This window comes from Agelaius phoeniceus, chromosome 25, assembly GCF_051311805.1.
Source record: "Agelaius phoeniceus isolate bAgePho1 chromosome 25, bAgePho1.hap1, whole genome shotgun sequence".
Taxonomy (NCBI): Eukaryota; Metazoa; Chordata; class Aves; order Passeriformes; family Icteridae; genus Agelaius; species Agelaius phoeniceus.
Genome location: NC_135289.1, coordinates 6,075,525 through 6,088,187, shown reverse-complemented (window position 1 = coordinate 6,088,187; position 12,663 = coordinate 6,075,525). Strand labels below are relative to the sequence as shown.

At 44.2% G+C, this 12,663-nt stretch overlaps 1 protein-coding gene across 2 annotated transcripts in view; it reads right to left on the bottom strand.

Moving 5' to 3' along the window:
- The window catches only part of KDM5B (lysine demethylase 5B), a 59,991-nt gene that overhangs the window by 29,602 nt on the left and 17,726 nt on the right, over positions 1–12,663 (bottom strand). Inside the window, exons 5-9 of one of the 2 annotated variants that reach the window (XM_054648555.2) lie at positions 8,838–8,972; positions 3,859–3,949; positions 2,601–2,704; positions 1,003–1,161; positions 329–448 (exon numbers count right to left, since the gene is read on the bottom strand). In XM_054648555.2, coding sequence (XP_054504530.1) covers positions 329–448; positions 1,003–1,161; positions 2,601–2,704; positions 3,859–3,949; positions 8,838–8,972 — 609 coding nt within the window. Of the gene's footprint in view, positions 1–328; positions 449–1,002; positions 1,162–2,600; positions 2,705–3,855; positions 3,950–8,837; positions 8,973–12,663 lie in introns of both variants that reach the window. The other variant, XM_054648554.2, reaches the window with a different exon arrangement.

Below are 12,663 nucleotides of genomic sequence, written 5' to 3'. Positions count from 1 at the left end.
TTAAAATTATTTCAATAAGAGAAAAACAACTGCAGCAGAGATGGGGCTCCAGGAGATGCTACTGCCCTGTTCTCTCAGGAGTGCCTGACAGTCACCTTCTCTTCCCTACAGACACTTCTTGTAAAGTGGGAAAAAACCAAATGGTGGAACAAGAAACCATGACACCAGCAAGAACCAGGATTTGCTGACGTAAATGAGAACCTCTGATCTGGGATTTCATTCAATTCAAAACCAGAATCCCTCCTTTCCTCCCTTCCCTAGAGTTACCTATTTTAGCTAACCACACAAAATGAACTGTACACAACATGTGGATAAAGCAGGAACATACGTGTACTGGCATGTTAAAATAGTCTGACTTGAAGGCATCGGCCATTTCCCCGAACGTGCGCAGGGTGTAGTCTCGTGCTGCTTGTTCAAACCCAAAGGCTTCCTGAGGCTTGTTACACTCCTGCAAGTGAAAAGGAAATTGTTTCTATAACCCATTAACACAACACTGTGCTCAGATTTACACAAATGGCTCCTGTAACAGCTTCTGAGCGGTAAGAAGGACACCACTGAAATGAAAACACTTTCCTAAAGGGCAGAGTCACAAGAAGAAATTCTGCTTGATTCACCAAATTACAAAATTTATTTATAAATCTGCATAAACATTAATGAATTAATATGCCTAATTTCTCCTTACTCTAGTAGAGCTAAGCAGGATAAGATCCATAAATGATCACACTGAAGCACCCAGTGAAACTCCAGTTTTAAGTACAGAGAAAAGGTGTCAGTTAAAGTCCAAAATGTTCTTCAAAGACACACCAATTTTTGGCTCAAAACAATAAGTGTGAGCTTTGCAATATGAAGCATTCCCAGTCTTCATTTAGGTTTACCTCTATCACCTTATTTGCACAACCTTAAATAACAACAAATTGTACTTTTTATTCCTGTGATCAGTTTAAAAAAACCCACAAAATACAAATTAGCCTTTGGCCTTACTGCAGTGATTTGTCAGATTACCTGAGCCAGACACTGGGGACACCTCCAGTCCCCTTTGGGAACATCATGGAGGGGTGGAATTAAACAGAAGGTGTGGTAACTGTCATCACAGCCATCACACAGCAGGAGTCGGTCCTCATCATTCCCACTGCCACACAGGAGACATACATACAGATCCACCTGCAACACAGAATTCCACAGCAGCAATGGGAGAGCTGAAGGTAACTCAGGGTGAAAGCAGTTTGGTAACTCCCATCTGTGACACTCCCCAAAGCTTATCCTTACTTTATCTCTGCAATGGAAATGAGACAAACACACCCTGAATATTCTTTTAGAAGTTTAAATACCTCCCTCTTTAATTTAAGAAAAGACCACAAGAGCTGCAAGCCCTTCCATGCATTTTTTTTTTCCCAAATGCCAGAAGACTTGACCAAGTGCCAGGACAGCTCAGATCAGCAGCACTGTGGCCTTGGCAGGTACAGCCCAACACCTGGGGCTGGGCAGGAATAACCCCACACCTGCTGGGGCTCACAAACCCAGCATGGGCTTTTCCCATGGACAGCCTCAGGTGCTTCATTCCCCTCTGAGACCAATTGCCTTGGAAAACAGAAATCTGGAGAAAGGAGGTCCTGTTGCTGAGGATGTTCCTTATTTTCCCCAGAGAAGGCTCCAACCTCCCAGAGGAGCTTTGGTAGGGGGGCAGTTCTTAATTCTGACAGAGCAGCTCCCAAGCCCCAAGGAACAGGCACAGGCACTCCAACCTGGGATGGGTTCTCTGCTGCCTGTCCTACACCCACCTCTCATCAGCAGTAGCCTGGAAGTCTCTTCCCAAACACAGAACAGAGTCATGAGGACAGACAGAACCTTTTGCCTTATGTTGTAAAAAAAAAAAAAAGCAGCAGCATCGCCTGTTCCTCCCCACAGGTTTTTTTCATTTGGGGGTGAGGGTGTCAGGCTTCTGGTATTTGCACCCTTCATTTCTCAGGTACCAGCTACAGGTGTGGATTGAATGAGAACATGTTTGGTTTTAGGAGGGACCCAACTTGTGGCATAGGCAGAAAGAATCTCAGCATTATCTTCTCAAAAGTGAGACAACTACCACTGCCTTCAGGTGGGGGCTTTGGGGGTAGTTGGTGGCATGTGGAGAGCTGGAGCAGGAACAGGGCTGGTTTTTTAAGATACATTTGAACAACAAAGCTTCCAATTTAGTGCTGAAATTGGGGAATTAGGGGCAGTCTGTGAAGTGCCATGTGCCACAGCCTGCACAGAGCTCCCCTGAGAGCAGTGGAGAGGGATCAGCTCACACAAGAGCCACTTCCACTGGACTATGCTTTCAAAATGCTTATTTTGAGACTGTACTTTGGAGGCAGAAAACAAGTTACTTTAGTTATAGATAATGAAACTTAACCATCCTGCCATTTCCAGCTCTGTGAAGCAGGAAGCTTTGGCAGTGATGATTTTCCAGCAGGCACAAACACTGCTGTGCTTCAGCCTGGGGCTCCAGGAAGAAGACAGGAGTCCTCCATGTGACAAAGTGACAGCAGATTTTACTACACACCCTAGAGAAATCCAGAAATGCCTGCAGAACATGCAGCTGCAGGAAGGCAGGGGGTACTCACAGCATTGGTGGGCTTTTTAGATCTGGCTTTGGATTTGTCCTTCTCTGGCTCCCCAGAAAGTTCTTTCTTCTCAGGGAGTTTCACCACACTGCGCATTTCCTTGTCTGGGCAAAGGAAAAAAAATGAGAGTATTGCAAAATGTTACAATGCTTAGCATTCTTTGTTAATATTTGTTTTATTTATTGCTTGTTAGACTGCATCACACCAAGGTGTTTGCTGAATTGTTATCCCCCCTACACTTGTTTCAGTCAGCATAGGGCAAGACTTGAACTCCTGCAATGCCTCCAGAAGCCAGTGTTATCCAAAAATCCCAGCACACCACCACAAGCCAGCACTGGCTATCACAGCCCACAGTTTTTCAGTATATGCCACTTCAATTCATTTTAATTGAATTATGAGCAGGTTTATCAGCTAAGGTTTTCTTTCCACATGGTGTTAAAGAATGTTGTCAAGAGCTTTTTTCTTCTACTCTTGGGGGAGGGAGGCTAGTGCTTAGAGACTCCTTAAATTAAAAAAAAATCAAATTACAAAACACCATAATCTAAACAAATTATTGAAAAAAAGATTCTGAAGGAACAAATGAGATTGACAGATTGCTCAGGTAATTTCAGTTATTGAGTAGTTGTAAATGGTTCCTGTATTTATTTGGCTAAATTTTTTATCAACAAGCTTATTCTTCTGTTTGATGGCATTAAATATTGTTTCTCAGTCTCAAATAATTATTTCTTAAGGAGAGAAGAGACTCAGGACTGCTGATAGCAGCAATTTAATCATATTATGGGAACTTTATCATTAAGCTCAAAACAGACTACCTTTTGCTTTCATTAGTTAAATTTCCAGATTTTAAGTCCAAATTCCTTCCTAAAAGTGTCTGGTATCTGATACATTCTTAAAAGAGTTTCTTCTATTTAAAGCTCATGGACTGATGTTATTTAAAATACGAAACAAAAACATTGCTCCAATCTTATTTCTGATTGTTCCAGAAGAGACACCCAAGTTCAAAGAGGTGTAAACCTTTTTCAAATGAAAACATCATCTTCAAGAAAACTCAACCATTTACAAGAAAACCCCCCAACAAAAATACTTAAAACCCATAAAAGAACTTTTTAGCAAAAAATCCAATTTTAAAACTAACTGAAAGTTGGGGTTTTTTTATAAAATACTTTGAATAGTTCCAAATGCTGATTTTAGTTCTGGTCTTAAAATGCATTTGTGCAAAGTAACAGAAACTGCATTTATGCTGTGTTTCACTCACCACCTTCACTCTTTGGAGGGGCACAGCCCATTCTGCGTCTCAGATTGTGAGTTCTGGCTTCTGGAGGGTCAGTCTCACTTTTAACATTGGTTGCCTTTAAAAAGAGAAAAACAAGACAAGGAAAAACCCCTCAGTAACATCCTTAGCTGGAAGACTCTGGTTTGCCACTTGTGTTTGGGAAGATGCTCGCTGCCAGCTGATCTGGCTGCTTGCCCAAGCACAGAGAGATGAGTTTGGAATCTCCAGCTGCCTGTGGGAAAGGCTGGCTCTGTGAGTCCCAACTAAACAGTTCCTAAAGTCCCTTACAATGCAAACCATGTGGATTGCATTGGTGTGGGACACAAACACCTCTCTGAGGTACCACAAGGGTTCAAGACTTGTAACCTGCCTCATTCCAGGAAAAAGGGAGACAGGTGAGAGTCAGAGAGACACTCTGAGGACTTCAATTAAACTCAGAACCATTTGATACTTACAAACCACTAAATCTAAACAGACATCTGGAGTTCTGAAATACTTGTCTTCAATTATTTACAAGTAGTTCAGATAGAAATTATGCAGGGAACAACATGGAAGATTGGAAAGCAAACCCTCCATAATGTCCATGCCAATAACGATACCAGGATTTGGGTTTGCTTTCTGTGGGACCCATTAAGAAGCAAAGAACAGGGAACTCGGTGCTTTCACAGATTTTCTTGTACTCCTGAGGAGCAGAACATGCTCCAGTCTTCAAAGCAGGGACCTTTGTTGGTACATCTTGGAACTTTCACCACAGAATAATGCTCTTCATTTAATTCTTACATTTCTTCCTTGAAATTTTGAGATGGTGGGAGAACAATTCTCAAATCCCTCAGTGTTACAAGAGGTTTCTCAAACACACTAAGGAAATGAGGTTATGCAACAAGTCAGTCACTCTCAGCCACTCTCTGAAGCCCAGAAGATGGGATGTGTGGATCAGGTCTAAGGCAGGACTGGACACAGCCTCATGTACTCCACAGGCTGGGAACTGTTGTTCAATCTAGGGGTTTTTGGTTTTTTGATTTTTACAGAGCTGGTTTTGACGCTATTTCCTAATCACTTTTCATGTTCTCTTTGCCCAAATGTCTCCATCAGACCACTCAGAGGTCCTAATGCTTAAGAAATGCACCAAGAGAAGTTGTTCATTGTGTGCAGCAGTTCTGCCTCAGGGCCAGCATGCCCTGAACCTCAAGTGCAGGGACAGACACCGAGTTTCTGCATCTTCAGCTCCTCTGAGCTGTGCCTTTTGTCCTTCAGCCGATACTGATCTTCACAAGAGCAGCTCCTATTCTGGCCTGAGCCTTTTATCACATCAGGTCATCTCACTTTCACCTCCCCTGCATTGTTGTGGTCTTTCACACTGAACTGCTCTACATCAAACACTTAAAGCCTTTGCATTTCAAAACCAGCCCAGACAGTCATTGCCCTTTTCCTTTCTCATTATGAACATTTTCTCCTGACTGTTTACTCACCAGGTAGAAAAGGGCAAGGAAAAACTGTGTGTGTCTCACAACTGCAAACTAATGCTTATCCTACAGGCCACAATAACTTACAGTACTTCCCTGTGGGGCTCACTTCTTCTAAATGCTTATGGTCAGCCTTTGAAAAGCAGGAAACATCAAACTGGCAAACATGAGAATGAATTTAAGACTCACAGTTTAAGACATTGACAAATCGTTGTGTATCTCATTAGAGCAAAAAACTGAAATGTGAACCAAACATTTCTCTTTTCCAACCAGATCAGTGCAAATGCAAACTGCTTGGAGCTTCGATGTTGAACAAAATGGATTTAATCACCTCCTCTGTCTGCACTGATATGGAAGAGCAAAATTCACATTAACAAATCTTAAATTTAGGAAATCACTGTCTTAAAACACTACATCTCCTGGCTAAGCCAGCCAGTCCCTATTGCTCAATTCAGCCTTACTGCTGTGTGTTCCAGTTATGTTCTTAATTATGGATTTTCTTTCCACAAAAATGAGGTACACAACATCAGTGGTGCTTGGGGCAAGAGCTGAGAGGGCAGCCTTGCCTTTTGGCTTAGGATGTGCACTTGGTTTCCCACAAAATGACAAAAATGTGCTCTCTGTCAGTGCCACCTGGGACCACTGCCAGGGAAACAGCTGGAATTTTAGTGTATATTTGTCCTGCTGTCAATTCTTAAGGGATCCACGAGAACAAGAATCCTTCAACTACAGGCAGATACTTCAAATGGAAAGTTTCAGCCCAAACTACTCAAGTCTGCTCAGAATTATAAATCCACTTGTAACCAGGTATTTGAGTGGAAAAGCTTTAGAAACCCTTAATTGTATCTCATTAACCAAGCATAATTACAGACAGAATTTGCAACAGCTAAGCTGTACTATTAGTACTAATAAAGACCAAAACCAGAACAATGGGAGTTAATAAGAGTCTGAAACAAACTGTGACCTTCCTAACTCATGATGTCACCACTAATCAGACCCTCTCCTGGGAATATCCTCCCCTACTCTTCATCTGCTCAAACAAAAGAAATAGGAACTCTCTGGAGATAGGATCATCAGGCTGGAAAGGCTGGAGCCAAAGCATTGCTGTTTTCCAGCAACAAAGGAGACACATGATCTCCTAAAATATGTCTTCACAGAAGATACTGAGATATAGCCAATACATTTCATGCTTATCCAAATAAACATTGCTTCTTAGAGATGTGTAAGATTGCATAAAACCATGCTGACTTGATGGTATACATTTTTCCTTATATTGCAAGGGTAAATTAACACAAATTGATAGAACTCAGGAGTGAAAAATGAATTACAACAATGCTGATGTTATAACCAAAATCTTCCCCACTCTAATAGCTGGCTTCAACTCATGAGAGATGTACAGAAACCTCCCGGTATATTTAGAGAACAAGGAGGAGGAACAACAGATCAAAGCTGCTTCATTTCCAGGATTTGTCACCTGTATTTTAATCTAAGAGCCCCACAGTATCCATATGATGCTGAAAGCATAACCCTACTGTACAGCCTCACCAACAGTCCCCACAGCAGAGCCTCCCAGAATGCCAAACCTCAGTAACACACTGGGTAAAGTATCAGACAATTCTTACCCATTATTTACAATTTCTGTTATAGATGGATAATGAGATTATTGGCTCTCACAATTAAAAGATAACTTTTGCTGAATATTAAGAAAAGCTTTAGTGATGTTATTGTAGTTTTGATGTCCTCTGTTCTCCCCACAGTTCCCTTTCCCCCCTGTATTGTTACCATCAGACAGCCAGGGTTGTCTAGGACAGGTACAAAGAAGCTGCACATGTGTCCCTTGCATGGGGCAGTTGGGAATGGAAAAGTTTGGTGCTTAGGGGGTGAGGCATGGCAACACCTGACCCCCAATCCAGTTACAAGAAAGCAGTTTGCACTGATAAATAGCAAAGAAGAGCTGACTGACAGACTTTGAGAGGGGCCAGGGCTGGCTGATGCAACCCCCAGGGCTATAAAAGACTGAGCATCCATCCTGAAGATGAACCAGCCACATGGTATGCACAAGGGGCAGTTTCCAGCACTGCAGCTTTTTTCTTATGTAGTCCTTTGTTGTATTTTTGTTAGGATTAATAACCCTTTTTAAATTTTCAAAGTGAGCAGTTGTTTCTCACAATCTCTAAAAGTTTAGGTAGCCCTGACACAGTGAAGCAGCTGTTCCTAGACACAAACACACACACACACACACAGTGCCCTGCTCAGCTCAGGGTGCCCTCTGCCCCCCACTCACCTGTTCTAGGCACACACACACACACACAGAGCCCTGCTCAGGGTGCCCTCTGCCCCCAGCTCACCTGTTCTAGGCACACACACACACACACACACACACACACACACACACACACACAGTGCCCTGCTCAGGGTGCCCTCTGCCCCCAGCTCACCTGTTCTAGGCACACACACACACACACACACACACGCACACACACAGTGCCCTCTGCCCCCAGCTCACCTGTTCTAGGCACACACACCCACACACACACAGAGTGCCCTGCTCAGGGTGCCCTCTGCCCCCAGCTCACCTGTTCCAGGCACACACACACACACAGTGCCCTGCTCAGGGTGCCCTCTGCCCCCAGCTCACCTGTTCCAGGCACACACACAGACACACACACACACACAGTGCCCTGCTCAGGGTGCCCTCTCCCCCAGCTCACCTGTTCTAAGCACACACACACACACAGAGTGCCCTGCTCAGCTCAGGGTGCCCTCTGCCCCCAGCTCACCTGTTCCAGGCACACACACACACACAGAGTGCCCTGCTCAGGGTGCCCTCTCCCCCAGCTCACCTGTTCTAGGCACACACACACACACACAGAGTGCCCTGCTCAGCTCAGGGTGCCCTCTGCCCCCAGCTCACCTGTTCCAGGCACACACACACACACAGAGTGCCCTGCTCAGGGTGCCCTCTCCCCCAGCTCACCTGTTCTAGGCACACACACACACACACAGAGTGCCCTGCTCAGCTCAGGGTGCCCTCTGCCCCCAGCTCACCTGTTCTAGGCACACACACACACACACAGAGTGCCCTGCTCAGCTCAGGGTGCCCTCTGCCCCCAGCTCACCTGTTCCAGGCACACACCCACACACAGAGTGCCCTGCTCAGGGTGCTCTCTGCCCCCAGCTCACCTGTTCTAGGCACACACCCACACACAGAGTGCCCTGCTCAGGGTGCTCTCTGCCCCCAGCTCAGGCACACACACACACACACACACACACAGAGTGCCCTGCTCAGCTCAGGGTGCCCTCTGCCCCCAGCTCACCTGTTCCAGGCACACACACAGACACACACACACACACAGTGCCCTGCTCAGGGTGCCCTCTGCCCCCAGCTCACCTGTTCCAGGCACACACACACACACACAGTGCCCTGCTCAGGGTGCCCTCTGCCCCCAGCTCACCTGTTCTAGGCACACACACCCACACAGAGTGCCCTGCTCAGCTCACCTCGGGCATCAGGCGCTTGGCGCGCCGGGCGGGCGGGCAGCTCTCCGAGGGTGGCACCGACTGCCGCTGTGGGATGTCGTGGGGCTTGTACTCCTTGTCCTTCGTGTCACTGCTCAGATCTGGCTTCTGCAAGCACTAAAGAGACAATTTGATTACTTTGTTTCTGCCTCTCCTTGCAATACAAACAGTGTAGAATAATTTCTTGGCTCTTGGAAAGAACACAGACAGGGCCCTAATAATTCCTGTGCTGGGTTAATAAACAGCATGTATGACAATGGTAACATTACTTATCTGAACAAGGCACAACATCACTTTTTCTCATCAGTTTAACGGCTGCAATAACCATAATAATGGATCTTAAATAAAGCTGAACTCATCCTTTAAGTGTTAATGAGCACCAAACATTTCTCTGTGTGTAATACCAAGCCCAACTCTTCTGGCAGATGGGGTTTTGCAGACTGGGTCACCAGCACTCTGGAACTGCTGAAGTGTCCTAAGGTTGAGTGGCTGTCATGCCAACATACAGAGCAATATAAAAGTAAATTACAACCTATCAAACATCCCTGTCCTAACTGAAATACAGCTCTGTACTACACACATTGCAGGAGCTCCCTTCCTTCCATGTTTTGGAGAGGACAACTGCTGCTTGAATTAAGGGCAGAAGGGAAAATATTCAAGAACAGTTTTAGTTCTTTCAAGCTGCTGAATGAACACACTTAATTGCTGAAAACTGTGCATACCTCTGGCAAGAAACAGAATAATTAGTGACAATTCCCCGTTTGTCAAGCCACACAACACTCAGTAAGTGCAGACAAAATGTAACCGTTTTTAATGAGTAAACAACAAATCCTACAGACAGAAAAATCTCATGTTGCCAGGAAGTAATTCATGAAATTGCTGGATCCACATTTCCCCAGTTCTGTTAGTCTATTCCCATCATAAACATTTTCTCAGCAAGAGAGAGCAGTAAAGGACAGAGAGAACCACTGCAGTGGTGTGAGGATGATGATGCTCTATAGACAGCACAGAAAACAGACTTTCAGAAACAAATGACAGCCAGGAGGGGGCAGGGGAAAGGAGGAAAAAGTGTTATTTTAGAAGTGAAGTCTATGCTAAAAAACTATGTATTTAACAAAAAAGGAGCATCAGTCAAGGGTGGCAGGATGTCATTAACCACCACCCACAGACAGCCTGTGATAGTGACCAAAGAAACATCCAGAACTGCTGTTGGTTTCAGACTGCCTCCAGTCTTACACTTTATAAACTCTAGGTTTATATGCTGAAAGCAAATGGCTGACTTAACTTCAGCATTAAATGCACAGTACCACTCAACCTTGCAGCTCATGCACACAAGCAGTGAGTCCTGGCTGATGCTCAAAGGTTGGGGCTGGAGCCCCAGAGCACTGCAGCTGCCTCTTCACAAGAGCCTTAAAGCTCCCACTGGAACCAGAACCACAGGATTGCAGAAGGGTTTGGGTTGGAAGAGACCCTAAAGATCACCCTGTCCCATGGGCAGGGACACCTTCCACTAGATGAGCCTGAAACCCATCCAACCTGGCCTTAAATGTTTCCATGGATGAGGCATCTACCAAAGATGAAAGATGATGTGACATCATCATCAGTGGAAGGTAGCAAAAAATAACAATTTCTCAGAACAGAAAATGGACAAGCAGAAAGAGCAAATGAGTGGGAAAAGGTTGAAAATGAGAGAACAGGAAAGAACTTCGATAAAATCTGGGTCCTTGAATCATTCATTTCCTCATTTGGTGAAAACCAAAATTATCAGAAAAAAGAGCTTCTACTGCTTCTGATAATAGAGGACATATGGTCCTTGAAAACAAAGATTCTAGAAGGCAAACAGCTTTTCCTAAACAAAAGTGTAAGAAAACCTTGAAAACCAACAGATTGTGCCTCACTTCAGAGCAGTGCCCAAACAAATCCAAAACAAAACCAACCAAACAAAACCACACACAAAGCAAAAAAAGCCCAAAAAAACCAAAACGACCCTCAAAAATCCAAACTAAAAAACCCCCAAACCCCAGGAACAAAAAAAAAAACCAAACAAACCCCCAAAAACCAACAAAAAACCCACCCACAAAACCCTGAAAAAAATCAATCAAACAAACCAAACCCCCCCCCAAACCCCACAAAAAAAAGAGCATTCACTGTTCTTTAAAAAACACCAGAGGACACTTCCTAAATAATGATCTTTCACCACCTATTTAAGCACAAACACTTCCCAGTGCCTCTCTCACCTGAAGCAAAGGCAGTGGTATGGAATGGCTGTTAATCACAGTATCAGCTGCACCAAGAGAACACCTGCAATGAAGTTCTAAGGATGGGAACTCCTCTGTCCCTCCTTTACTCCCACACTGACCATCAACTGGCTCCAACCAAGGACACAGCTGCCATCTCTGCAGCCCTTCCCTGGTCCCAGCCAGGCTTTGGTGAGGTTGTGCTTCCATCAACCATTCCCCAGAAGCTCATCCCACACACTCTGACCATGATCTCCTCATATTCCAACAAGATGGTTGCACACATGATCCTTGAACCCTCCCAGTGACAGGGAGCAAGTTAAAACCCCTCAGCTGAAGCCACAAAGGAGCAGCTCCTTTAGCAGACAAAGGACAATGCAGGAATGGTCACAAGGCCTTCAGGAAGTCAAAAGATTGGGGGGGGAAAGGGATACAATTCATCTCCTCCAGGTTTAGACATTTATCAGTAGTAATTAAACTGGTAGTAATTTACACAAAAGCCAGTCAGTCAGGCTCCCTGTACTTGCAGAATACAACTGGTTTATCCCTGTTACACATCCATGGAGGGTAAGCCCCACCAAGCTCCAGAGGTGCTCGTTGTTCTCCAGGAACAATGAAGATGCCAGAGAAATGTCTGTTGTTTTGGTTTTTTTAAAGTTTTTCTAAGCTTTTTAATGTTTATATTCTTGTAACAAACTTTCTCACACACTTAATGTAAATAGTTTATTGTTTTGTATTTTTTTATGGAGAAGAAGAAATTTAATAAACTGTTAGTTTGTTCATTGTCATCCTCTAATCTACTGTCACTTTTAGAAATCTATAAATGTTAGAGTCAGAAATTAAACTTCCCTCTTTTTTACCTTAGAGAATTGTGTCTGTGTTGTTTTATTTCGTGTCCTATAGCAACAAAATGTCTTATACTGAAATATCTTTATCAGAGGCACACACATATAAATCTTTGGAAATATGAATCTCACTAAAGCCTTAGTTTGGAAAAGAGACGAGATGCACAATTACTGAGTCAGCTGGATTCACTGAAAAACAGAAGTAACACCACCTCAAAGGCCCCCAAATGTAGCTGCACTTTAAATCATGAAACAGAAGATGCACTGACAGAAGATCCTGGACACCCCAGTTCATGTAAGGGACACCTGTCCCTGTAGGCATTCAGTGTGACTCCCTGGGATGACACACAGCTACCACAGCTGGCAATGAGAGGTACAGGTGGCAGGAGCCAGTACCAACAGGTTCACTGCAACTACTCTGGAGACACCCAAGGCCTGTCTAGTCCAATTTCAAAATAAGAGGAAAACAAATACCCCCTGTGGGGAACTGCTTTGGGTATTAGAAACTGGCTGGTTTAAGGAATCTTTGCTGTTGGACTGAACATGAGCTTTAATGAAAACATGCTATTCCAGTCTATTCCCCTCTGAACAGCTCCAGAGAGTTTCATTATTTCAGCATGTAGATAGAAATATCTCCAGCTGGAATATCTGTCAAATAACTCCTGAAGCCAGTTTAACATGTATTGAAGCCACACAAACAGATAATGCTATACACAGATCTAGATG